This window comes from Myotis davidii, unplaced genomic scaffold (assembly GCF_000327345.1).
Source record: "Myotis davidii unplaced genomic scaffold, ASM32734v1 scaffold332, whole genome shotgun sequence".
NCBI lineage: Eukaryota > Metazoa > Chordata > Mammalia > Chiroptera > Vespertilionidae > Myotis > Myotis davidii.
The window spans coordinates 3,120,136-3,146,582 of NW_006285779.1; the positions used below are offsets into that span (position 1 = coordinate 3,120,136).

A 26,447-nucleotide genomic window follows, 5' to 3' on the forward strand; every position below is an offset into this window, starting at 1 on the left:
AGGTGAGGGCATGAGGCGGGGGGGGTTGTGGAGGGTGATGTGGGGACAGGGACACATATGTAATATCTTAATCAATAAAAAATATATTTTAAAAAATACATAAATGTGGATGGGATCATATAGTCCAGAGGTTCTCAACCTGTGGGTCGTGACCCCTTTGGGGGTCAAACGACCCTTTCACAGGGTTCGCCTAAATACATCCTGCATATTAGATATTTACATTATGATTCATAACAGTAGCAAAATTACAGTTATGAAGTAGCAACAAAAATAATTTTATGGTTGGGGATCACCACAACATGAGGAACTGTATTAAAGGGTCGTGGCTTTAGGAAGGTGGAGAACCACTGATACAGTCTTTTGAGTCTGGCTTCCTTTACAGAGTAATTTGTTTGAAATTTATCCATTTTGATGCATGTATTAGTAGTTCATTCCTCTTTGTTATAGAATAATATTTCATAGAAATATGCCAGTTTAGTTTATCTGTCAATTGAAGTACATTTGAGAGGTTTCTAGTTTTTAGCAATTATAAATAAAGCCTCTACAAGCATTCTTGTGCAGGGTTTGTGTGTGTACAAGTTTTCATTTCACTTGGTTACATACCTATGAATGGGATTTTTGGGTGTTTGATAAATATATTAACTTTATAAGAAACTATCAAACTGTTTTCCAAAGCAGATACATTATTATTTTTATTTTAAAATCTTTATTGTTGAGAGTATTACAGATGTCTCCCTCCCCCACTCCCCCATTGTCCCCTTCCAGCCAGTTCCCATCCTGCCCCAGGCCTTCACCAACCTATTGTCTATGTCCATATGTAATGCATATCTATATATATAAAAGCCTAATATGCTAATTGTCCCTCTGACCTTTCAACTGTTTGACTGATCACTATGGTGTGCACTGACCACCAGGGGCAGACGCTCTGACCTGTAGGTTAGCTTGCTGCTGGGGTCTGGCTGATTGGGACTGGGCAAGTCAGGCAAGACATGCTCTGGAGCCCTCCCGTGGTCTCTCCCCAGCCCCAGTTGTACACCAGTGGGGTCCCTTGGCCTGGCCTTTGCCCTCTTGCAATCTGGGACCCCCTGGGGGATGTTGGAGAGCCAGTTTCAGCCTGATCCCTGCAGGCCTCTAGTATGCATATAAGACCTTTGGTTAATTTCTCCCCGCCTCCCCTCCCCACTTCCCTCTGAGATTAGTCAGTTTGTTCCATGTTTCCATGCGTGCGGTTCTATTTTTTTCATGCTATTTTGTAGTTTTCAGCATGAAAATCTTGTGCGCACGTGCACACACACACACACACACACACACACATATATCATGTCCCCCCAAAAATGTGTACACACACTTTGAATAATTTTAAAGCCAGTGTTTGTTAAAATACTTTTCATTTTCAAATTTAGCTATAAGCTGTTAAAGTATGTATACATTTGCGGGGGGTGGGGCACCCTGTATTTTTTTAATCCTCACCCAGGGATATGTTTTTCATTAATTCTAGAGAGAGAGGAAAGAAGAGGGAGAGAGAGAGAAAAAAAAATATTGATATGAAAGAGAAACATTGATCTGTGCCTCCCATATGTGCCCTTATTGGGAATTGAACCCATGACCCATTGATGCATGGGGCGATGCTCTAACCAAGTGAGCCTCACTGGCCAGGGCAAATCTTAAATGTATTTTATTAAATTTATCTCAAAATATTTCATGGATTTTGGTGCTATTGTAAATGGTATTATTTAGAATCTCAATTTTTTTTTTAATTGCTAATATATAGAAACACTTTAATTTTTAAATTTCACCTTATATCCTGTCATCTTGCTAAACTCACTTATTAGGTTTAGTAGCTTCTTGTAACCTTTTTGGGATTTTCTGTGTAGACCATGTTATCTGCGAATAAAACAGTTTTTATTCCAATTTGTATGCCTTTTTTTTTCTTGCTTTATTTCACTGGCTAGGACCTCCAGTAGTATGTTAAATTAGAGTTGTGAGAATGGATATATTTGCCTTGTTTCCAATATAAAATACTCAATTATTCTTCATTAAATGTGACATTAGCTATAGGTTTTCATAGATGCCCTTTATCAGGTTAAAGAAATTCCCTTTTGTTTCTAGTTTCAGTGGAGGTATTATCATTAGTAAATGTTGGATACTATTAAAACAGTTTTAGCATTTATTGAGATGATTTATTGAGTATTGCTGGAGTGATTGAGTTTTAAATGTTAAACCAACCCTACATGATTGTAACTTATTATCATTTTTATGTGTTGTTGGATTTGATTTGCAAATATTCATGAAGGATATTAGTCTGGTTTTGAGCCAACTCAGCCAAGGGTTCGAAAGCCTGGGTGAGGGCGGCGAAAGGATGAAGAAATGACGGACAGAGAGAATAAGCTGGGTCTAGGTCGGTGGTTCTCAACCTTCCTAATGCCGTGACCCTTTAATATAGTTCCTCATGTTGTGGTGACCCCCAACCATAAAATTATTTTCGTTGCTACTTCATAACTAATTTTGCTACTGTTATGAATCGTAATGTAAATATCTGATATGCAGGATGTATTTTCATTGTTACAAATTGAACATAATTAAAGCGTAGTGATTAATCACAAAAGCAATATGTAATTATATATGTGTTTTCCGATGGTCTTAGGCAACCCCTGTGAAAGGGTTGTTCGACCCCCAAAGGGGTCGCGACCCACAGGTTGAGAACCGCTGGTCTACAGGAAAAGAGGTCTGTGCTCCTGACTAGATAGATATTGCATGTTTAAAAATTCTTACAGCCCTAATCGGTTTGGCTCAGTGGATAGAGCGTCAGCCTGCAGACTGAAGGGTCCCAAGTTCAATTTCGGTCAAGGTCATGTTAAAAAATTCTTGCAGCACACTGGTTGAAAATCACTACTCTAGGATGAGGACATTTTATTTTTAATTTTATTTATTCTTTTAATCATCACCCAAGAATATTTTTCCATTGATTTTTTTTTTTTTCAGAGAGAGTGGGAGAGGGAAAGACAGAGAGAAATAGCGATGTGAGAGAAACACATCGATTGGTTGTCTCCTGCATGCACCCAGGGCCTGGTCCAGGAAAGAGCCTGCAACTGAGATACGTGCCCTTGACTGGAATTGAACCTGGGACTCTTCGGTCCTCAGGTGGATGGTCTATCCACTGAGCCTAACCAGCTAGGGCTTGGATGAGGACATTTTATTTTATTTATTTATTTTAATATATTTTTATTGATTTCAGAGAGGAAGGATGAGGGAGAGAGAGATAGAAACATCCATGATGAGAGAGAATCATAGTGGATTTTCTGCCTCCTGCAAGTCCCTCACTGGGGATCGAGCCCACAACCCGGGCATGTGCCCCTGACCAGAATTGAAGCTGGGACCCTTCAGTTCACAGGCCGGCGCTCTATCCACTGAGCCAAACTGGACAGGGCAGGATGAGGACATTTTAAATAGAAGCTTGGTACAGGCTCTGTTTGGTTATTCTGATAGTGCTATTCTGAGACGTGTCTTAATCTTCATATCTGTGTTTTATACCAGGGGTCTGACAGATCTTTGTTCTTTCTTTCTGTACAGTCCTGAGGCTTTCTACCAATGCAGGCCAGTGGAAAGAAGCTGCTAGCAAGGTGACCCATGCATTGGTTAATATCAGGTAAGGAATGAGATTTTCTCTTTCAGAGTTCCTTGGTTCATCCTCAGGTGTGTTGTACTTTTCTAAGTAGTTTGTTGAACACCACTACTATTTTAAGCCCTGATGCCTGTAGGAGTGGAAGAAATTGTCGTACTTGATCAAGAAAAGCAGGTGTGCATGAGACTTTCATTTTGTCATTGAAATAACTCACAGTGCTGTTCTGTGAATTTTCTTTTCTTACTCAGAGATGGTTGCAGGGCCTTTTCAGGCACCTCTGTGTATAGGGCATCTGAAAACTTTTCTTTGAAAATTTTTTCTGCTGTTCTCAATTCAAAGAATGACTCATGGGAATCTGGAACTTTGACGTTTTGCTTTACATGGCTATTTCTATTTGTGGTCAATAGAGGCAAATGGAATGGAGCTTGTGGGGCTAAATCATTTTAGGTTCCTTATGAAGCAGCAAGACAATTACAGAGTGCTGTAGGTTTTGGGTAAAACTGAGTCATACATGGAGTTGGTTTAGGGTCTTAAGGAAATACCACATGGAGGGACCTGGAGAGTATTATGCTAAGTGAAATGAGCCAATTAGAGACAGACAAATATCATATGATCTCACTCATATGTGGAATCTAAAGAACAAAATAAGCTGATGAACAAAATAGATCCAGAGACATAGAAGCATGGAACAGACTGACGAATCTCAGAGGGAAGGTAGGGCTGAGGGTATGGTGAAGAGATTAACCAAAGAATTTATATGCATATATGCACAGTTCATAGACACAGATAATAGTGCAGTGAAGGCCTGGGTCGGGGTAGGAGCAGGTAGTGATTTACTATAGTGTTTGGCATGTCTGGGAATGAAAGGAAAAGTGTGAAATTGTGTTGTGAGGGCTGGGCTGAGGGGGCATGAGGGTGAGATGTGCTAACAAGATTGCACTGAAAGTTGATCTGCCTTACCTGACCCCAGAGACATTTTGTAGCAAACACAGTTTAATAAATCTCACAAATAAATGTATATTTGCACCTAGCAAGTAAACCAGATATGGTAGTGAGACCTTATAATAAATATGATTTTCTGTAAGAATTGGAAATTACAAACTGCTTTATTCCAAATATCCCTTTGTGACCCGAGGGCAGTATGACAAATGTGGGTATTTAAAAGAAGCACAAGATTCTGGGTTAGATTAGAAAGTGCATATGGGCATAAATTACATTATGTTTATTTATTCATATATTTACTTGGTCTTTCCAGGCAGCTCCTTTTCATCTGGGATCTGTTTCCTTTATTGCATTCTTTTCTTTTAAATATATTTTATTGATTTTTTTACAGAGAAGAAGGGAGAAGGATAGAGAGCCAGAAACATCGATGAGAGAGATTGATCAGCTGCCTCCTGCACGTCCCCCAGTGGAGATGTGCCCGCAGCCAAGGTATATGCCCTTGACCGGAATCGAACCTGGGACCCCTGAGTCCGCAGGCCGATGCTCTACCCACTGAGCCAAACCGGTTCGGCTGATCACATTCTTTTATGCTTGCTTTATCTTCTAATTTGTTGCTTTTCCTTTCAGTGACTTCTGGCTTGGCTACTGTCCTTATTCTTTTCAAGGGCCATCAAACAGCAGGTTTAAGGTCTTGGTCTGTCCTTTTTCTGAATAGACCAGAAAGGACTGGATTAAGTTTTTTTAAAAAAATTAATAATTCTTTATTGTTGAAAGTATTATATATCTCCCCCCTTTCCCTCCATTGACCCCCTCCAGCTCACCCCCAGGACTGGGTTAAGTTTTTAGCAGATGCCTATGACTATGATCTCTTTCTTCTCTTTGCAAGTCTTTGTTAGGCTTGTACTCCATTTTCATTCCTCAAACTTTTTTGATGAGTTTGCTGAAGAGAATAATTATTATATCATTTTCACTGTTGCTAATGAATTAGACTCAGAGTATGTGTCAGATGTATCAGAGATGTAGTCAGTTTTCTCAGGAGATTCCTAGAAAGATGTGTTTGTGATAAGTGCCACTTATCACACTAAGGCCAGATCAGGGGGGAATATTGGTGATGCTTAGCCTGTGAAAGCTTACATTTTTTTTTGTGACATTTATTTTCACTTAAGTTCTAAACTTTGTTCTGCTCTTTCATTTACTGTCTTCTTTAATTATCAAACTCTATAAAGGAAACTATATTATAAACTTAAAGTACACTTTTACCAATGAAGAAACTGAGTCTTAAAGCTATTGTGAAATGCAGAAAGTCTCACAATTGTCGTGTGGCAAAGCCGAGAATTAATCATAGGTCTTCTAACTCCCAAGTCCAGGGCTCTTTCTTCTACACCAGAGGTGGGGAACCTTTTTTCTGCCAAGGGTCATTTGGATATTTATAACATCATTTGCAGGCCATACAATATTGTCAACTTAAAAATTAGCCTTCCTTAGTATATATTGTCAAACATTTAATGAACTCATCCCTAATGCCTTGGCGGGGCCAGACCAAATAAATAGGCCCTCAGGCCAGATGTTCCCCACTCCTGTTCTGTACCATACTGCCTCCTTCAATAGAATTGCATCAAAGGCTTCCATGGAGGTAAACAGAAAACTCAGCATGATATATTGAAAGGAGTATGGAAATTTCAGTTAGAGAAACTGGATTTTTTGTTTTCGTCTTTTAATGTGCGACCTTGAGCAAGTTATTTAGCTTCTCTGAACTCTTTCCACTACCTATAAAATGGAAATCATGGCAATATCAACTGTTCATAGGGAAGTGGTTGTGAGAATTACATGATGTAATGTATATGAAAGCAGTAAACTATAAAATACTGTTCATTTCACTTAGCCTAATGTTTTTAAGATTCACTCCTATTGTAGCATGTGTCAGAATTTCTTTCCTTTTTAGGTTAAATAATATTCCATTGTATATATATGTCATATTTTGTTTATTTATTCATCCATTGACAAAGCCCCAAGCAAGTTACTTCACCTTTTGGTTATTGTGATTTTGGTTATTTGTGCATGGGTGTACAAACATCTGTTCAGTCCCTGCTTTTACTTCTTTTGGGCATTAACTGAGAAATAGAATTGGAGGATCATATGGTGATTCTTTGTTTAATTTTTTTTGAGGAATTGCCATACCAGGTTTAGCATTTTGAGCCTTCCTTAGAATGTTTCCTAAATAGGTCTTCATTTGTCCCTTCTATAAAAGTTAAGATGTTACCCTTAGCCTTAAAAGATATTTTGCTTTTTGTGTGTGGCTTGATTTTGATTCTTTGTATAAGGGTGGTGGTCCAGGGAGTTTTCTTTTCTCAGCTGAGGGCAAAAAAGTGATATGCCTAAGAAGTCTCTATTCCACGGAGCCAACATTAATGAGTGCTGCCGTTTATGCTCCTTTTCTTTTTTTCTAAGAGGTAGTGTTGTACGTCCATGACACTATTAAATTTGAATTATTTAGAAAACAGGAGACGGTCAGAAAATTGGACCTGTGGGTTAAATATCTCCCAAGGATACTGTGAGACATTTAACTATTCACCACCAGATTGATTATCAAGTTGATTGTAAAGGTTTAGGAGTAATATTGTGATGGTATGTAACATTTACTTCTGTTGTTTATAAAGGTATTTGTGCTGATCCCAGACCTGGAAAGGATTTCTGGGGCAGAGCAAACTCTTAGCCACCTCTCGTGTAGTAAGTTCTTTGATAGCCATGGGAAGGGATTGGATTGCATGTGAAACTTTCAGACATGTAACAGCTGGGAGGACCTCTGAGACTGATTTGCTAGTTGATGACAGCTACATATTATGCCTTTGGGATTTTCTGGAATGCAGTACATCTGATGGCAACTGTAATACAGTATCTCACCAGTAGGTAAAAGGCTGCAGGCCTGTCGGTTCTTTGGGGTTTAGATTCTGATAGCGAAAATTAAAAGCACTCCCACATGTTTGGAGTCCTAAATTTGCTCAAGTGTCAGACTGTTTGCTTTTCACTTGTCTTTCCTCGCTTAGTCATGCTAGTTCTTTAATTGTCAAAGTTATTTGTATTTAAACAACTTGTCTCTCTCTTCCTATTTGATCCTTCAGAGATACTCTTAAAATGCAGCTGCTTAGAAAGTGCTATTTTTGTTGGAACACCCGATGTCATTAACATACAGAGCTCTGTTTATTCCTCCCCATGGGAGGGTTGTTCCATTGCTTTGCCACAAGAAAAGTAAAATATAGCTCCACCTTTAAAATTGTACTTGGTATAATTGTTACTGCAGCTGTCTCCACAGATCTACTAGTCCACAAAAGAACACTCTGGTGTGTGTGTAGGGTGGGGGAGGGGGGCGTGAGGGGGAGAGGGAACATGTGCAGGGATGGAAGGAGAAAACATTTGGGAAGTTTTGCTTGGAGACGTCTATGCTAAATATATTCTGCTACCACTTAGCAGGCTCCTTTACTGGGGTCCTATAGATGTCTGCTGACTATGTGTCAAAAGAGAAAAATGTTAGACTAAAATCTGACCTTCGTCTAATCAAACTACTTTCAAAGTAAGTAATTTGAAGTCTGTAATGAATCTCTTCAAGTTAACATCTTAATGCTTTTCACTTAATGAACATTTTATTAGTGCCAGATTCACAATCTATTCTCTGATTGCTCACAGAAGTAGAGGCTGAATCACTGCAAATAGGTTTTTTCCTGATCTGTAATTTTCTTAAGTTGGATAAAATTTGAACTCTATGATTAATATATTAATTTTCTCCTTTATTTGGAATGTGTTTAGTTTTTCTTCGAGAATGACTTTTTATTTTTATTAAATATATTTTTTATTGATTTCACAGAGGAAGGGAGAGGGAGAGAGAGCTAGAAACATTAATGATGAGAATCATTGATCGGCTGCCTCCTGCACGCCCCCGACTGGGGATCGAGCCCACAATCCAGGCATGTGCCCTTGACCGGAATCAAACTCGGAACCCTTCAGTCTGCAGGCCTATGTTCTATCCACTGAGCCAAACAGGCTAGGGCTCAAGAACGACTTGTTAGATATTGCTTCGGTTAGTGACAAGCCTGGGGTTTGGAATAAGACTTCAGTGCATTTCTCTGTAAATCTCTTAATTGTTCATCTAATGAATTTGCCTCTTGTTACCTTGCTTGCTCCATGGTCTTTTTTGTTCTAATGCTAAGGAACCCCCCCCCCCCCATTTCCTGCTTATTTGCTTATGTAGCTATTTTCCTTTACTCTCAAAAAATACTCCCTCCAAAAAAAAGAAGAAGAAAAGTTTTAAATGTGCACTCTGCCAGGGAGGCAAAGGAACAAGAATAGCTCTTAGTGGCCTCTAGATAAGGAGAATTAACACCTTTGGAGAAGTTGTGCATAGAGTTCTGAATGTCACAGAATAAAAACCTTCAGGCAGTAATCAAAGAAAGTACACTGACTGTTGATGGCCACAGAGTTAAGGTTGGAAAGGGAATGTGAGGGCTGAGTCATTCAAAATCCCCCCCAAGCCCTCTTGCCCATGCACCTGTTCGTGCTACAATATTAGTCACAGTTCTCTTACCAGAGTAGATACTGATGAGTGGGGAAGAGGAGCAGTTTGATGCCAGGCACTTCAGCTGAAGGTTGCAACTTAGTCTAGTGAAAAGTAAATATGGATTAAAGTGAAAAGGAGCAGAGGCTTTGGGCTGATGACTCGAGTAGTGAGAAATACAGGAACATAGTCTCTTATTCCAGCTGTCTGTTCTAAAGTGGCAGACAGGCTCAGATTATCCCAGAGGTTAGAATTTGTCAGTAATGACCTTTCTTTTGTTAATCAGATCCGCTGAGCTCTTACAGAGAATGAAAAGCACTATGCAGATTAAAACAAAGCACTGAAATGAGGCTGCTATTATATTGTTTCCCCAGTGACTAGAGAGCATTACATATTATTCTGATGGTTGCTGTTGCTTAATCTCTTAGGACTACAGTTAGAAATGAAAAACAACCATGTGGCTGATCTGTTTTGCCTTAACTTGGTTTATGCTACAAAGTGAGGTTTTGCATAGGTCATAGCTGGCTTGGTGAATTGCAGTACAGTAAAGAAGTCTTGATTTAGGAGATTCAAATATGTGTTATAAAATATTAAGATTTTTGGTTGGGTCTACTGTGATTTTAGGTGAGTGTAACTTTAATATATGAAAACTGCTTACCTCAAGCTGAAATTCCATTGGGGTCTTTTTTCCACTCTATTTTTTTTTTTTTTTAATTTCAGAGAGTAAGGGAGAAGGAGAGAGAGAGATAGAAACATCAAGGATGAGAGAGAATCATTGATTGGCTGCCTCTTGCATGCCCCCCACTGGGGATCGAGCCTGCAGTCAGGGCATGTGCCCTTGACCGGAATCGAACCTGGGACCTTCAGTCCACAGGCCAACACTCTATTAGACTGAGCCAAACCGGCCAGGGCCGATTTTTTTTTTTAAGTATGGGAAAATATACATAACAAAATTTACCATTTTAACCATTTTTAAGTCTACAGTTTTATTACATTAAGTATATTCACATAATTGTGCAACCCCACCACCAGCCATCTCCAGAACTTTTTCATTTTCCTCAACTGATTTTTTTTTAAGGTAGGATAGGTACCCACTTAACCATGGCTTATTTCACAAACTGTTGGTTTCTAATTGTAACTTACAAAGAGCTTAGCCACAAATGAGAACAATAGGCATCGTTTAGGTCCCTAATTCCTTTTCCTTTTGCATCTTATATCTTAGGTTACTTTATAAAGTAGTCTTTTAAAACTGTGGTCAGTTTTTCACCTTATCCCTTATTTCCCCCTCTCTATTTATCTTTCCCCAAATCAGGCTAAACCCTGGTCACTTAACTCAGGTATTCTAACCATGTTGAACAAGTAGACTGTTAACCTGCTAATGGGATGAAAAAGCCATTACGATTGAGCAGCAATATATTATCCTATCAGCAAACCCAAATAGGTATCTCTTCAGCAGATGAAAGTTTAGGTGTCTGGATTATTGTGAACAACAAGAGACGTGTTTTTGGCTCCATAGAAGCTCAATCACTCTAAATTCTCAGATTTACACCACAATGGCTAAGGTAGATACCTCCTCTTTTTTTTATTGGGTTTTGATCTTGCAGATTAGCAGTGCCTGGATCATGGTACCTTAAACATTGAAAGAATCTAAGAGGCCATCTACCCTGGTCTCCTTCCCAAAGCTGTTAGGTAATATCCACTGATATTTACTAAGTCCTTGAACACTTAGTGAAATAGTTCCTAATATTTTAGGCTATATTCCATTCAGTTTTTTAAGGGATGAGAATTTCTTCCTCATATTTGAATTTTCCTCTTCGTAACCTGAACCTATTGATTCTATTTCTTCTTTCAGATGCAACACCGAAATGTTCCTGTCTTCTACATGTGAACTTCTTCAGAGGGCTAACATGTATATGATTGCCATTCTGTTGGCAAAACATCCTTTCTTCCTTCAATTGTTCTTCATATGAAATAGTCTCAAAATCTCTGGCTACTGTGATTTTTTAAAAAGTCATATCCTAACTTCTCAATTTACCTCCTACAAGTATGGTGTTAGGGCAGTGATGGCGAACCTTTTGAGCTCGGCGTGTCAGCATTTTGAAAAACCCTAACTTAACTCTGGTGCTGTGTCACATATAGACATTTTTTGATATTTGCAACCATAGTAAAACAAAGACTTATATTTTTGATATTTATTTTATATATTTAAATGCCATTTAACAAAGAAAAATCAACCAAAAAAATGAGTTCCCGTGTCTCCTCTGACACGCGTGTCATAGGTTCGCCATCACTGTGTTAGGGTGTGCCTTGTACTAAATAAGCATTCAGTAAATTTTTATTGGATTGAATGACATCTAAAACGAGATCCAAATATAATCTGAGTAGGTTAAATTATAGGGAGACTATTAGCACCTAGGATATCTGTAGCCTCCAATTATACTAGTACATGAGTTTTCAGTAGTGGACTTGCATTGTTGTTTCATAACAAGCTTAGTCCTACTAAAACCTGCAAATCTGCTTAAAGTGACCTGCTGTCAAGCTCTCTCTCCCATCCTGTAATTATTTAGTTGGTAAAGATGTTTTGCTTTGTGGTAGTTTGTTTTTTTGTTTTGTTTTAGTGCTATAGAAATGTGACCTGATGGGGAATTGAACTCACAACCGTTTTTAGTGTATGGAAAGATGCTTCAACCAACTGAGCCACACCAGCCAGGGCTATTAGGATATATTTTGAGGCCTGATTATGTCATTTAATGTATTAGTTTTCCTTTGCAGTTTTGTATCATCACTTTTGATAAATATGCCTTCTAAATTTTTATCCAGGTGCTTTTATTTAATCCTAACTCTGGTAGATGATTTGGGAACAGTCTTTCCCCTCGCTGAGTTTTGGCTTGCTGCTGTTATATAAAATGGACTTGAAGACTGAAAAAATTCCCTAAGAATCAACTGCAAAGCTCTTTGTAAAGAATAAATTTGTAAAGAATAAATTTGTGGGTTGAAAATCATCAACCAGAGCCAGACTGGAAAAATAAAATCTTTTTATAGAGAAATCAGAGATGACAGCCTTCATAGACTAGTTCAAGTCTTTCTCTATCCTCCTACTCTCCCAAAACCCCTATAGAGAGGTTTACCACTTGAAATATTAAAGAAGGAAGAGGTGGGGGGGAGGAGGAGGAGGAAGAGGAGGAAAAGATTGTAGCTAATATTTGTTCTTATATTGAAAATTAGAGAGAACAGGCAGATAAAGGACAGTTAAAAAGGCAGTTTGTGGTGAGGGTGGGTGTAAGAGCTTTACTGAGAAAGAAGATGCTCCTTTAATCAGTAGTAAGCTTAGTGGTCGCAGTGAAGTCTCTTCTGTGTTTGGGTCCATTGGGAGAGAAAAGTGTGAAGCTCAGTGCTGCCTGCTATTTCTTCCCTAAATAAGGCTTGCCTTGTGCATCCCCTTTCCTCTGGGCTTTTAAAGGTGTGTGATAATCTAGAACTAAAACTGAGGCAGCATTTTAAGCAGGCAATTAATGACATGGTAAGAATTTTTAGCTCCAGTAGATTAATTGTTAAATGAATTGTGTGCATCGTACTGTCATTTTACTGTGATATCAGCCTAATTATAAATATAGTGTTACATAGTAGAAGAAAATAATAAGCAGAATTATGCACTCAGTGATCAGACTTTAGGAATTTCTAGCACTGAGGAAAGATTTTCTTCTTAAACTGTCTCTTGCTGTTCTTTTTATGTAGATTTTGATTAATTTTACCTCGACTATACATTTCTCTCCGGAGCCCAGATATTGTGCATGCTTTAGCAAAGTAGGCTCCTGTTGTAAGAGGTTTAATGAGATGTTTTTGTTCTAATTGGTTTCTATATAATTTCTTTTAAAACCAATAACATGTGAGTGGGATGTCAAACAGAGGGTATGCTGAGAGATATTTTCACTATCTTGTATACCAAAGAACATTAATTTATCTCTTCTCATTTGACACTATTTTTATATGATGAAAATTCTCAATCTCAAGGAAGTTCCAGAGACAGTTGGTTCTCATTGGTCTCACCTCTCCTGCATTCATCTTAGTGATGCCTCTGTAAAGGTAGCAGAAATAGCCATCTGTAGTTGGAGCTCATTTTGGGTAGAAGGGGACAAAAGATTTCTAAACAAGGTTTTGACTGTAACACATCTTTCTTAAGGATAAATTTACTAGATGGGATTTAGATAGGATGGATTAAAATCTGTTCCTTTTGGCCATTTAATCTGAACTAATTTCCTACTTTAAAAATATGAACTATTTGATAAATTCTGAAGGGTTCAATATGGGCCCCCAGTATATTAATACATGATTGTAATAAAGGTTGATCCTAAAATGAGCCTGTGAACCACTCACCTCAAGAAATAAAATGTTGCCCTAGCCAGTTTGGCTCAGTGGAGAGCGTCAGCCTGCGGACTGAAGGGTCCCAGGTTCAATTCTGGCCAAGGCTGGGTGGCTCTGTTAGTTGGAATGCTGTCTCATGCAGCAAAAAGGTTGCCGGTTTGATTCCCAATCAGGGCATATACCCAGGTTGTGGGTTCCATCCTTGGTCAGGGTGCATGCAGGAGGCAGTTGATCAATGTTTCTCTCTTGAATTGATGTTTCTCCTCCCTTCCTTTCTCTATAAAATACCTCCTCTCTCTCCTCTCTCTCAAAACAACAACAAAAAATCAGTTGAGGATTAAAAAAAAAAGAATGTTTCAAATTCACTGAAACCCTATCTTTGTTTCTTTTTAAAATTGAACTATTATATATGGTAAAATGTGTGATATCTTAGGTATTTAATCGAACAGCATTGTACCCATGTAATCATCATCCAGATTAAGATATAGAACATTTCCATCACCCCAGAAGTTCCCTCATGGCCTTTTTCTTCCTGGAATTATGCACTTGTTTTTATATAGATCATTTTTTTAATATATTTTATTGATTGTTCACAGAGAGAAAGGGAGAGGTATAGAGAGTTAGAAACATCAATGAGAGAGAAACATCGATCAGCTGCCTGCTGCACACTCCCTACTTGGGATGTGCCCACAACCAAGGTACATGCCCTTGACCGGAATCGAACCTGGGACCCTTGAGTCCGCAGGCCGACGCTCTATCCGCTGAGCCACACCGGTCAGGGCTATATATCATTTTTTAAAGACAACCATGACAGTATCTTTCTAGCTTTTACATTTTAAAAAAATGTTTTTATTGATTTTAGAGATTTTCTCTTTTAAATTGTATTTTAAAATTACAGTTTATATTCAATATTATTTTGTGTTAGTTTCAGGTGCACAGCATAGTAGTTAGACAATCTTATACTTTACAACGTGTTCTCCTCAATATCTCCAGTACACACCTGGCACCATACATAATTATTACAATATTAGAGTAATGCTCAACCACTGAGCCACACCAACCAGGCTTTTTTTTTCTCTTTTAAATTGTATTTTAAAATTACAGTTTATATTCAATATTATTTTGTGTTAGTTTCAGGTGCACAGCATAGTAGTTAGACAATCTTATACTTTACAACGTGTTCTCCTCAATATCTCCAGTACACACCTGGCACCATACATAATTATTACAATATTATTGACTATATATTCCCTATACTGTATTTTATATCTCTGTGACTATTTTGTGACTACCAATTTGTACTCCTTAATCCCATCACCTTTTTTACCCAGTCTTCCAATCCCCTTCTCCTCTGAACTATATACACTTTTGTGACTTCTTTCACCATAAATTAGTTTTGCCATTTTTTTGTTTTGTTTTGTTTTTTTGTTTTTATGATTCTCTAGTTTTAACTTAATTTATTGGGTTGACATTGGTTACTAAAATTATATTTTTCAAGTGTACTATTCTATAATACATTATCTGTATATTGTCTTGTGTGTTCACCACCCAATTTTGCTTGTTCTTGAACTTCATATAGATATATACACTTGACCCTTGACATACTTGTATACATAGGTTTGAGCTGTGTGGGACCATTTATTAAGTAGATTTTTTTTCAATAAATATTGTAAATATATTTTCTCTTCTTTATGATTTTCTTAATAACATTTTCTTTTCTCTACCTTACTTTATTGTGAAAATATCTATATATATAAAAGCCTAAACAACCATTATGACCAAACGGCTGGAACAACCAGTCGCTATGATGTGCACTGACCACCAGGGGGCAGATGCTGAACACAGGAGCTCCCCCCTGGTGGTCAGTGCACTCCCACAGCTAACCTCCTGCGTCCTTCCCTCCCCTCACCCCCCGCCAGCCGCCATGCACGAATTCGTGCACCAGTCCTCTAGTACTATATAATACATGTAATATGAAATATGTGGTAATTGTTTATGTTATTGGTATGGGTTCTAGTCAAAAATCAGTTATTAGTAGTTAAGTTTTGGGCGATTTCAAAATTATACATGGATTTTTTACTATGTGGGGGTTGATGCCTTTAACCCCTTGTGTTGCTCAAGGGTCAACTATAGTATGTCCTCTTTTGTGTCTGGCTTCTTGCAGTCAATATAATATTTTTGAGATTCATCCACTTAATGCTATATATTAGTTCAGGCCTTTAAAAAAATAAACATTTTTAAAATTCTTGTAAGAAACATACAACAAAAAATTTACCATCATAACCACTTTTAAGTGTACAGTTCAGTTCAATAGTGTTAAATATATTCACATTGTTCTACAAAAGATCTCCAGAACTTTTTCATCTTGACAAAGGGAAACTCTATATCTATTAAACAACAGCTCCTCCATGTCTTTGAATTTGACTACTTTAGATACCTCATATAAATGAAATCATACATTATTTGTTTGTCTATTTTGATTTATTTCACTTAGCATAATATTCTTAAGGTTTGTTCATGTTGGAGTATGTGACAGAATTCCCTTCCCTTTTAAGACTGAATAGAATTCCATTATATGTATAACATTTTGTTTATTTTTTCATCTTTTTTAAAAAAATATATTTGCTTGATTTTTTACAGAGAGGAAGGGAGAGGGATAGAGAGTTAGAAACATCGATCAGCTGCCTCCTGCACACTCCCCACTGGGGATGTGTCCGCAACCAAGGTACATGCCCTTGACGGGAATTGAACCTGGGACCCTTGAGTCTGCAGGCTGACACTCTATCCACTGAGCCAAACCATTTAGGGCTATTTTTTCATCTTTTGTTGATGGACACTTGGGTTGTTTCCATTTTTTACTATTGTGAATAATTTGCTATGAACATGGGTGTGCAAATACCTAGTAGTTCATTCCTTTTTATTACTGAGCAGTATTTTATTATTATATAACTATACTGCAGTTAATTTATTCATTCTTCCTATTTCTTTTTCAACTGTATTTTCTAAGCTTATAGTCTTACTTGTCATCTTCTCTGCCCCTTCCTCTCTCTCTTGTTCTCCTTCCTATGCTTGTCTCCTTCACTGGATTCCTCAACACCTGCAGAATAAAAATTAAGCTTTATAGTGTGGCATACAATTCCACTCTTAATATGCTTTCTGGAATTTCTGTCCTCACTGCAGTTATGCCAGACTACCTACAGTTCTCTGGAGAAACCAGAGACACTTAGAATTTTCTGAACAAACTGTTTTATACTCCTTATCCTATACATTATCATGCCTCCTTGGCTTAGATTTCCTTCCCCAACTTATCAGCTTACCTCCTGAAATAGTACGTGTTGAGTATCAGTTCATTCTTAGGGCCAGACCTGGCCATACTACAGTAGTAACTAACTATCTGCTTGTCTATTTGTCTTTACTAGGCTGTGAGCTTGGCAGGCAGCATCCATGCCTTATTCATCCAGGTAACACAGTGTCTTTGTTCAGTGAATGTTTGTTAAACATAGATCAACAAACAGCGTTCTGCTCTCTTAGACAGTGAGGATTCAGATTGGCTGGGCCTGATCTGGAATGGGCTATGAGTCAAAGTACTGAACAAAATTGCCAAGCAGACTCCACAAAAGAGAAATGGACTGAAGGGCCAGGCAAAGTAGAAGAGTTCAGATACAAGTCAAAGGCTCTGAATAATAGAGCTAAGGATAATAGAGCAAAATGGTTTGAAGGAGGGCAAGGGTTAAAATCTAGAGGAGCGGTAACCGGTTTGGCTCAGTGGCCTGCTGCGGACTCAAGGGTCCTGAGTTTGATTCCGGTCGGGGGCGTGTACGTTGGTTGCGGGCACATCCCCAGTCGGAGGTGTGCAGGAGGCAGCTGATCAATGTTTCTCTCTCATCGATGTTTCTAGCTCTCTATTCCTCTCCCTTCCTCTCTGTAAAAAATCAATAAAATATATTTTTAAAAAAAATCTAGAGGAAAATGGCTGGGCCAAATAGGATATCTGCAATAGCTTTTCTCAAATTGTAAACACAGTCTGGGTGGAAGTGTGAAAAGCATAATTTTCCCTTGATAGTTGAATAAGTATTGAATGTTTCATGGGACCCAGCATTGGAGGTCAAGCAGGTCAGTAAAGAAAACACCACTTTGGTTGCAGCCAGCAGATGCCTGGGCTTTCTCAGGTGCTTTAATGTATAGGAGTTTACTAAAAAGTCAAGAAGAGATGGGAACATTTTAAAATATATTTTTATTGATTTCAGAGAAGAAGGGAGAGGGAGAGGGAGATAGAAACATCAATGATGAGAGAGAATCATTGATCAGCTGCCTCCTGCATGCCCCATACTGGGGATCGAGCCTGCAATCTGCGCATATGTCCTGACCAGGAATCGAATTGTAACCCCCTGGTTCATAGGTCAACGCTCAACCACTGAGCCATGGTCAGCCAGGCAAGAGATAGGAATATTAAAGGCTTATAGTGCCATGAACTTTTTTAGTAAAAAAAAAGAAAAAGAGGGAGTAGGAACAGTTCACATATAGCTAAGCAGAGAGGGTAGTTGGGAAGAAGGAGTTATGAAGATAGCCTCTTACACCTTCTTAGCTAATGTGTGTCCCTCTGTCTTTGAACATTGAGGCCATTCAAAAACAGCCTATTGACATTCTTCAAACTAGTAAAGCTGTTGGGGCTCAGGGAAAGTGGGCCATTATTTAAAGACAGAAGGAAGGAGTAAAAGAGATTTCTTTGAGTTAAATTTCACTGCATTGAAATGTGCCCCTTCCCTCTTTGCTTATTCTGAAGATCAAAAGCTGTTTATCTCTGTTGTCAGCCTTTGAGGGTCCTCCCTTTGGCGTTTGGGTAATATCTGTGACCTATAGTTGTCACTCCTAATACTAAGTGTTTCTCTCTCTTTTTTTAAATGAGTCATTTAGCAATTATCTATGGGTTTGACTAAACTGACCTAGATTTAGAATGTTTGAGGTTAAGACCTCTATGCCTTAAAAAAAAGAAAGAAAGAAAGAAAGAAAGAAAGTAAGAAAGAAAGAAAGAAAGAAAGTAAGAAAGAAAGAAAGAAAGAAAGTAAGAAAGAAAGAAAGAAAGAAAGTAAGAAAGAAAGAAAGAAAGAAAGTAAGAAAGAAAGAAAGAAAGAAAGAAAAGAAAAGAAGAAGGAAGGAAGGAAGGAAGGAAGAAAGGAAGAAAGACCTCCATGCCTATTGCCATGTACCTATGCCCTGTAACCTTTGCTCTTTGGTTGCTCAGGGACTGTAACTTGATTTGAAAAACTCAGTGTTCTTTTTCACCAGAAAGCATGTTCTACTACAGCTGACACTTCATTGTCTCCTGGACAATTTTGAGTAGGATAACAAATTAGAGTTTGGGATACATTACAGATGATAAATGTGACTTCCTTAAAGGGAAATCCATTTGTTTTGCTTAGTGTTTCTGTGATTAATTACTTGCCAGATTAAATTGCTCCATAGAAATGCATAATATTTTATTCGATTGCTCTTCATGGTGATTAATTAGGCCATACTGTTGCTTTGTATGTTAATTATGCTGACTTTTTTTCCTTCTCTTCTGTGGTTTAATTAATACAGCATTTATTTGAAAGACTGTTTTTAGAATGGAAGGAGGACAAAGCCTAATGTTGCTTTTAGGCTGGTGTTAGAGAGTAACACTTCAAATTTTCAGAGTTTGTTTTCTATTGGTCCTTGTCTGTATCTGTGATGTCCAGAAAGTACACTAACTGAAGATGAATTGGGGAAAGCTCTGGTTTTACTGTAGTTATTAAAGGTGATATACTGAAAATTCTTGGCTCAACTGAAAATTGATTAAAAATATAGAGGAGAAGCTACTGATGCAATGTGTGCTATAAATCAAGTGTAAAATAAATGGTAGTGTGTGTGGTTTGGGAATGAGTGTTGTTTTCTAAGATGTTGCAGGATGTTGAGGAAATTGGGCATATTTAGCATTTTTATTAATGAGTTAGGGCTAAAAGTAAGCAAAGTATTAATGAAGTTGGTAAGTGATAATGATTTAGAGATGTTTCTTATACCCAGGAGAGCAAAGAAATGATATAGATGGACCAGAAAGAGAAACATCACAAATATAGCATCACAGCTATTCCATTCGGAAAGTATTTAACGGTTTTATAGAAGTAGCATACATAGAACCAGGTAACAACGATTTCAATTGCATTATGTAGTATGAAAGAAACCAGACTCAGAAGGCTACATAGTGTATGGTCCTGTGTTTATGGAAATGGCAAAATTGTAGGGACAGAATTCAGATCAGGCTAGACTTGGGAGGAGGAGGGACACAGGGGAAGTTTATGGGTGATGGAACTATTTTGTATCTTGATTGTGGTGTTGATTACATGACTGTATGCACTTTTTTCAAAACTTGTAGATTCTACACTAAAAAGGGTAAATTTTTCTGTATGTGAATTTTACCTTAATTTTAAAATTAGAAGAAAAAAAGGTCTTCAGAGGGAAGGGAAAGAAATTCAATTTTTGACCATCACTACCATTCTTTATATGTGGCAATTTTTTGAAAATAATTTGAGTAACAAAGTAGAATTGGAGGATTTGGATTTTCCTCATGTTGCTTTCAAATTCCAAGGAAGCAGAAATGGGAGGGTGGGTTTTGGTGATATTCCTTAGGTCAGTGATGGCGAACTATGACACATGTGTCAGAGGTGACACGTGAACTCATTTTTTTGGTTGATTTTTCTTTGTTAAATGGCATTTAAATATATAAAATAAATATAAAAAATATAAGTCTTTGTTTTACTATGGTTGCAAATATCAAAAAATTTCTATATGTGACACGGCACCAGAGTTAAGGTTTTTCAAAATGCTGACACGTCGAGCTCAAAAGGTTCGCCATCACTGTCTTAGATGTTAGCATTATATAAACCTGTATACTGATGAGGGTTATTTTAAGAAGGAAATCAGTTAAGGAGCTCTTGGACCTTTGTTGATAGCCATCAGACATGGAAAGAGGATCATTTCCCCAATTTATGGATTGAATCCAATTATTTGGGTTTTCTATGAATTTAATTTTTGTCCTAGAGCTTTATTTCTTCTGCCTGGGCCATCCCACTGTGGAAATGTTATAAGACACAGAAGAATGCCGGAACTGACTTCAGAGACAACTTCTATAAGTCTCTGCATTTGGACTGGAACAAAAAGTTTGGTCACACTATGGGTGTCTGAGTCAGGTTTGCACCATATCAGGGTTAGGTGAACCACAAATGCTAAACCAGTGCTGATACCTGCTGCGCCCCTTTGCCCCTTTTCCCCATGTCTTCAATGTTCTAAACTTTGTGTAGAGTGTTTGCTTTACATGTCCAACTTGAAGCACACCCCTGAATGCCAAACTATTCAATATCTATTCAATATCTCTAAAAATATCTCAGTGAGGGAAATTATATGATGGTAGTATTGCACTACTTGCAGCGATAATATTCAGTATAGCTCTGTGGCTGCAGCTTAGTGTGCTAACTGCTGACTACCCAGAGCAGATGTGTGGCCATCATTCTGACCCAGACTGGGAAGATTACATTTAGCAGGATGCTGACTCCCTAAATGACTTGCAGAGCAAATGTCTCTTGGTCTTTCAGTGTTTTCAGCTGAATGATTTTCAGCACTGGACCTGCAGGGGCTGCTGTGGCTCCCAACCAAGACTCCATCTGTCAAAACCTCATATTGATTTGTATCCCCTGTTTACAAAAATTCTGTCCCTTCTTCTCCTTCTAGTGTGATAAATAATGCATATATGTTAGATGAAGTCTGCTGTTGGAACAGCACTCTAATCATTTTGTTCAGGGTTGAATTAAACTAATGAAATGGGACTTTCTCATAGCCTCTATGTCAAGTGGCTTATTGTTGTCTTTTTCTGACTTAACATGTTCACTAATACTTGCAGGGTCTAGCACATAGTAATTATAAAGGTGTAATTAACCTTGTAAAAAATAACAAGTTTTAGTAGGGAGAGAAATCATAAGATGACATTTAAAATTTTTGACTAAATAAATAGGTGATAATGGAACACTATGAGTTAAGGGCTTATATCAGCTGTGTATTATATCTTAATCCTGTATTTTTGTGCCCCTTCCCACCCAGAAGGGATTTAAAGTGCAATTTACTGACAATACGTAGTAGACAAATAGTACTTCATTTAGCTGGGAAATGCAGATCTATCTTGGCTGACTCTTAACTAGTCATAGTTACTTATGTATTTCCTGTACAACAACCCCATGCCCTTAGCTCCTGACTTGCATTGAGAGTACCACATGGCAAGACTTCATAGAGTACTATTGCAATTAAGACTTTGGAAAAACATCTAAAGTCCAGGGTGCAATCATGTTGTACCTGAGGTAGAATACTATATAATAAAAGGCTAATTAATATGCAAATCGACCAGTGGAACAACCAGTCACTATGACGTGCACTGACCACCAAGGGGAAGATGCTCAACGCAGGAGCTGCCCCCTGGTGATCAGTGTGCTCCCACAAGGGGAGCACCGCTCAGCCAGAAGCCTGGCTCATGGCTGGCGAGCACAGCAGCAGTGGCGGGAGCCTCTCCTGCCTCTATGGCAGCACTAAGGACCCCTCAGGGGATGTCCAGGCTGAGGGAACCCCCCTTGCCCCTCAGTGCATGAATGTCATGCACCGGGCCTCTAGTATGACCAGAATGCTATTTTCCTACTATAGCTCCTTTGAAAAGCTCCAGGAGATGACCACCCATCATTTGCTTCTGGAGAGTTTCTGAAGAGTTCCCTCCTTCCGGTGATGTCATGGAAGTCACTCTAGGAAGGAGGAGGCACTAAACCAAACAGGTCTGTTGAGGACATATGCCCACTAGAGTCTGGTGGCCTTGACTTTAGTTAAGGTTGATGTTCTTCCTTGTGTCTAACCTTGGAAATAAGAGCTTTCTGCTAAAGCAAGAATTCCCTCCCTTTTTGGATATTCTTCCAGCCATAAAGTGTACATGTGCAAGTATGCTTTGTTTTGGGTTTTTGTTTGTTTATCAGTCATTAGGAAATGCAGAATTCAACATCTGTTCTTTTTAATATATATATAGAGGAAAGGGTCCCCAGCCGTTCTTGAGAGGAGAAGGACATAAGTTTAAAGAAAAAGGTGCCTGTTTTCTCCCAAAGGGATGGCTTTTGGAATGAGGAACCAGTTCCCATTCCTGGCGTTGAGCATTAGGGAACTCCCAGGACACTGTGTCCTCAGTTTTGTGGAATTATGGCCAGAGGCTTCTGTCAAAAACTAGGAGGGGGTTCATGGTCAAGTAAGCTTGGGCTTTAAGCAACGTTAATGAGTTTCCTTTTCTTCGAGCCTTTACTGTTCTGCCCTGAACTCTACGTCTTCAACGTGGAGTTGTTACCCGCAGGGTTTCCCAAACTTATTGAACCACGGAATACCTCCTGCCACCCCACAGCAACCTGCCCCGCCTGTTACTTTTTAAATCTATGTTGTTTTTGCGTGTGTGTGTTTTTATATTTTTATTGACTTCAGAGAGGAAAGGGAAGGGAGAGAGTGACAGAAACATCAATAATGAGAGAGAGCCATTGATTGGCTGCCTCCTGCACGCCCCCACTGGGGACCGAGCCTGCAACCCAGGCATGTACCCCTGACCGGAATCAAACCCCGGACCCTTCAGTCCGTAGGCCGACGTTCTATCCACTGAGCCGAACTGGCCAGGACACAACATCTATTCTTAATAAAAATTCTCAGAATGCTAAGAATAGAAGAGCATATCCTCAACCTGATAAAGCATATATCAGTTCAGGTGATGTATTTTCATTGGAAATATTTATCTCTATTTAGATTTCATAAAATTTACAGTTGAAAAAGTAGAGTTAAATATCCAAGTTGTCCAAACTTACTTAAAGGTTTTCCAATAACTGAGTAACTACTAGTAAAAATAATTTCTCCGTAACATTTGCATCCGTATTGATAAAAGTGGTTCATCTGCCTCACCAGCATGGCTCAGTGGTTGAGCATCGACCTATGAACCAAAAGGTCATGGTTGGATTCCCAGTTTGTGGGCTTGATCCCCAGTAGTGGGCATACAGGATCAATGATTTCTGTCATTATTGATGTTTCTATCTTTCCTTCCCTTCCGCTCTGAAATAAATTTTAAAAAATTTTAAGTGGTTCATCTTTTTTAAAATTCATTTTACTTCAAAGTAACATCTGTCCAGGTTAAGGAAATTCACTAACTCTTGTGTTGACAACCACCATTTTAGTTCAAGGCCTCATAACCTCTCACATTACAAGAGCCACCTAACTGTTCTCTACCTCCAGTCTTTCCCATTTATTTAATCATAGAGTTGAATTTCAGAAGCATAGGTCTTTACACTGCTGGTGGGAGTATATGTTGGTACCATGATTTTTCAGGCAATTTGGCAATAGCTAATTAAGTGCAAGTTTCCCAAACCTATGACACAGTAATTGCATTCCTAGGTATATTTCCTAAAGACACTCTCCCAAATGGTCACAGGGAGATATATATATATAAACATTTATTCAATATTGTCTTTCATACCAAGAAAATGAGAAACCACCTATATTTCAATCAGTAGAATGGATTGTGGTATATTTATACAATGGAATATTATGCAACATTAAAGTTGGATTAGAGCAACACAAGTCAATAAAAATCTCACAAATATAATATTGAATAAAAAAAGTAAGTTGTAGAATGTAAGATAATATGCACAAAAAGTTTAAAAACACACAAATATTAATATGTTATTTAGTTAAAAGAGTAAAGCAGCTTATAAGAATGATAAATACCAAAATCAAGAGACTATTTATTTGGGGAAGAGAGTGACAGATGTGCAGTCAAGAAGAGGTATGTGGTCCCAGCTGGTTTGGCACAGTGGATAGAGCATCGGCCTGTGGATTGAAGGGTCCCGGGTTTGATTCTAGTCGAGGGCACATGCCAGGGTTGCAGGTTCGATGCCCAGTGGGTAGTGTGCAGGAGGCAGCCGATCAATGATTCTCTCATCATTGATGTTTCTATCTCTTTCTCCCTCTCCCTTCCTCTCTGAAATCAATTAAAAAATCTCTCTCTCTCTCTCTCTCTCTCTCTCTCTCTCTATATTTATTTTTTTAAAGAAGAGGTACATGGAGGGTTTGGAAGGTAATTGTAATGCTTTCTTAAGTTGGATATTAGGTACATAAACATTCAGTATATTCTTTTCTGCACCCTTTTCTATGTCTGAAGCATTTAATTTAAAAACTTACCAGATTTAAATCTTGTGTGATTCCCCGTCATTGATAGGGATAGGATAATGTCCATACTTCTTTGCATGACACCTTGACCTCAGCCTACCTTCCTTTCTAGCTTTATTTACTATCACTCTCCCATCTGTCCTAAGGTCTGCCCAAAGTACAATTGACCACAGAATCTCAAATGTCATACCTCTGCACATGTTTTTAGCTAGAATATCTTCCCATTCCTCTTTTCACCTAGCAAAATCCTATTTATGCTTCAAAATCTATCTCAGATGTCACCTTCCTTGAAAGCTTTCTGGGTTCTTTGAAGAAGTATGATTCCCACCTGTATTACCACAGGACTTCATGCATCTCTTAAAGCACTTGTCACATTGTGGTATTGTCATTCATTTATCTGACCATCACTAGATGGCAAACTCCTAAGGACAAAGACAATGTTTTGTTTTGTTTTACTTCTGTAATCACTGCTCTTAGCACAGTAAAAGAATGAGTGGATGGCTGGAATGAATGTTTTATCTTCCAAGGCCTTAATATTGCCACCATCATCTTCCAGAATCATCAGCCGATCTGAAGTCCTAGCTAGGAAGTGGATATTGAGATGCCTAAGTGATTGTAGAGCTCCCCAATGTTTCTGTGAGGCCCCCATATAAAAGAGTGCTTCAGATCTTAATAGATGTTATGCAAAGTGCTGCATATTGTTCATGGATTCCAAAGAAATAACTTAGAGGACTGGCTGTGAAAGACATGGGTTTATTAGGATTTATGTGTGCACTGGTGGCAGCCGACTGATGAAGTTTACTGCCACACTGGCTGCCACCAGTGACGTCCCGCTAAGTCCATCCGGCCTGTGGATGGGCCGCACTAGAGTCAACCGACCAGTGCTCTTCGTTTGCCGCCACCTAGGCTTTCCCAACATAAGGTTTTATAGAATACAGGAAACAGAACAACAGAGCATGCAGGTGGAGGGGGATGTGCCTGTAGTGAGATCAAAACATGAGCTGTTTACAATCCAGGCTCCCATCTAGAAGCAGTTTCTCTTTGGCCTTTCTTAGACTGAGTTGCTGGCCAGGTTCCCAAGGTCTCACAGTCTGCTTACAGGGTGGGAGGGAGAGTTGGAGCATGAGAAGGGCTCATGTTCCCATTTACCATGCAATGGACAACAGGAAATACATTCTTGGCAACTCCTGAATTAATCTAGGATAGCCAGGAAGTGTGCTTTGGAATTATCAGAAGAGTCCCCTTTCTCATTGATGAGCTGAATTGTTTATCCCAATACAGTAGAATTTACTACTAATTCCTTCTAGAGTAACAAGAGGACAGCCAAAAAGTTTTAATTATCTAAAATGGGGCTTTGAGACAACTAAAGCCACTTTGAAGTGAATTATCAATAGCATCATGCATTGTTTTTCTTCCTTTTTTTAAATTAAATCCTCACCTGAGGATATATCATTTATTTATTTATCTTTATTTTAGAAGAAGAGGAAGAGAGAGCGAGAGAGAGAGAGAGAGAGAGAGAGAGAGAGAGAGAGAGATTGATTGGTTGCCTCTCGTACTCTCCTCAACTAGGGACTGAACCCGCAATCTAGATATGTGCTCCGACTGGGAATTGAATCCGTGACCTTTCTGTGTATAAGACAATACTCGAACTGAGCCACACTGGCTAGGGCTATCTTTTTTCCTTTTTGAAGTAACAAGTCAAGGCAATTAATGCTATTTTTATCTTACAGATCTCCTGAA

The 26,447-nt window shown here is 38.5% G+C and overlaps 1 protein-coding gene across 1 annotated transcript in view; it reads left to right on the top strand.

Annotated features, from left to right (window-relative positions):
• The window catches only part of LOC102772642 (chromosome unknown open reading frame, human C10orf76), a 141,487-nt gene that overhangs the window by 70,368 nt on the left and 44,672 nt on the right, over positions 1–26,447 (top strand). The window contains 1 exon segment of the mRNA XM_015559312.1: positions 3,571–3,646. Within this exon segment, the coding sequence (XP_015414798.1) occupies positions 3,571–3,646 (76 nt within the window).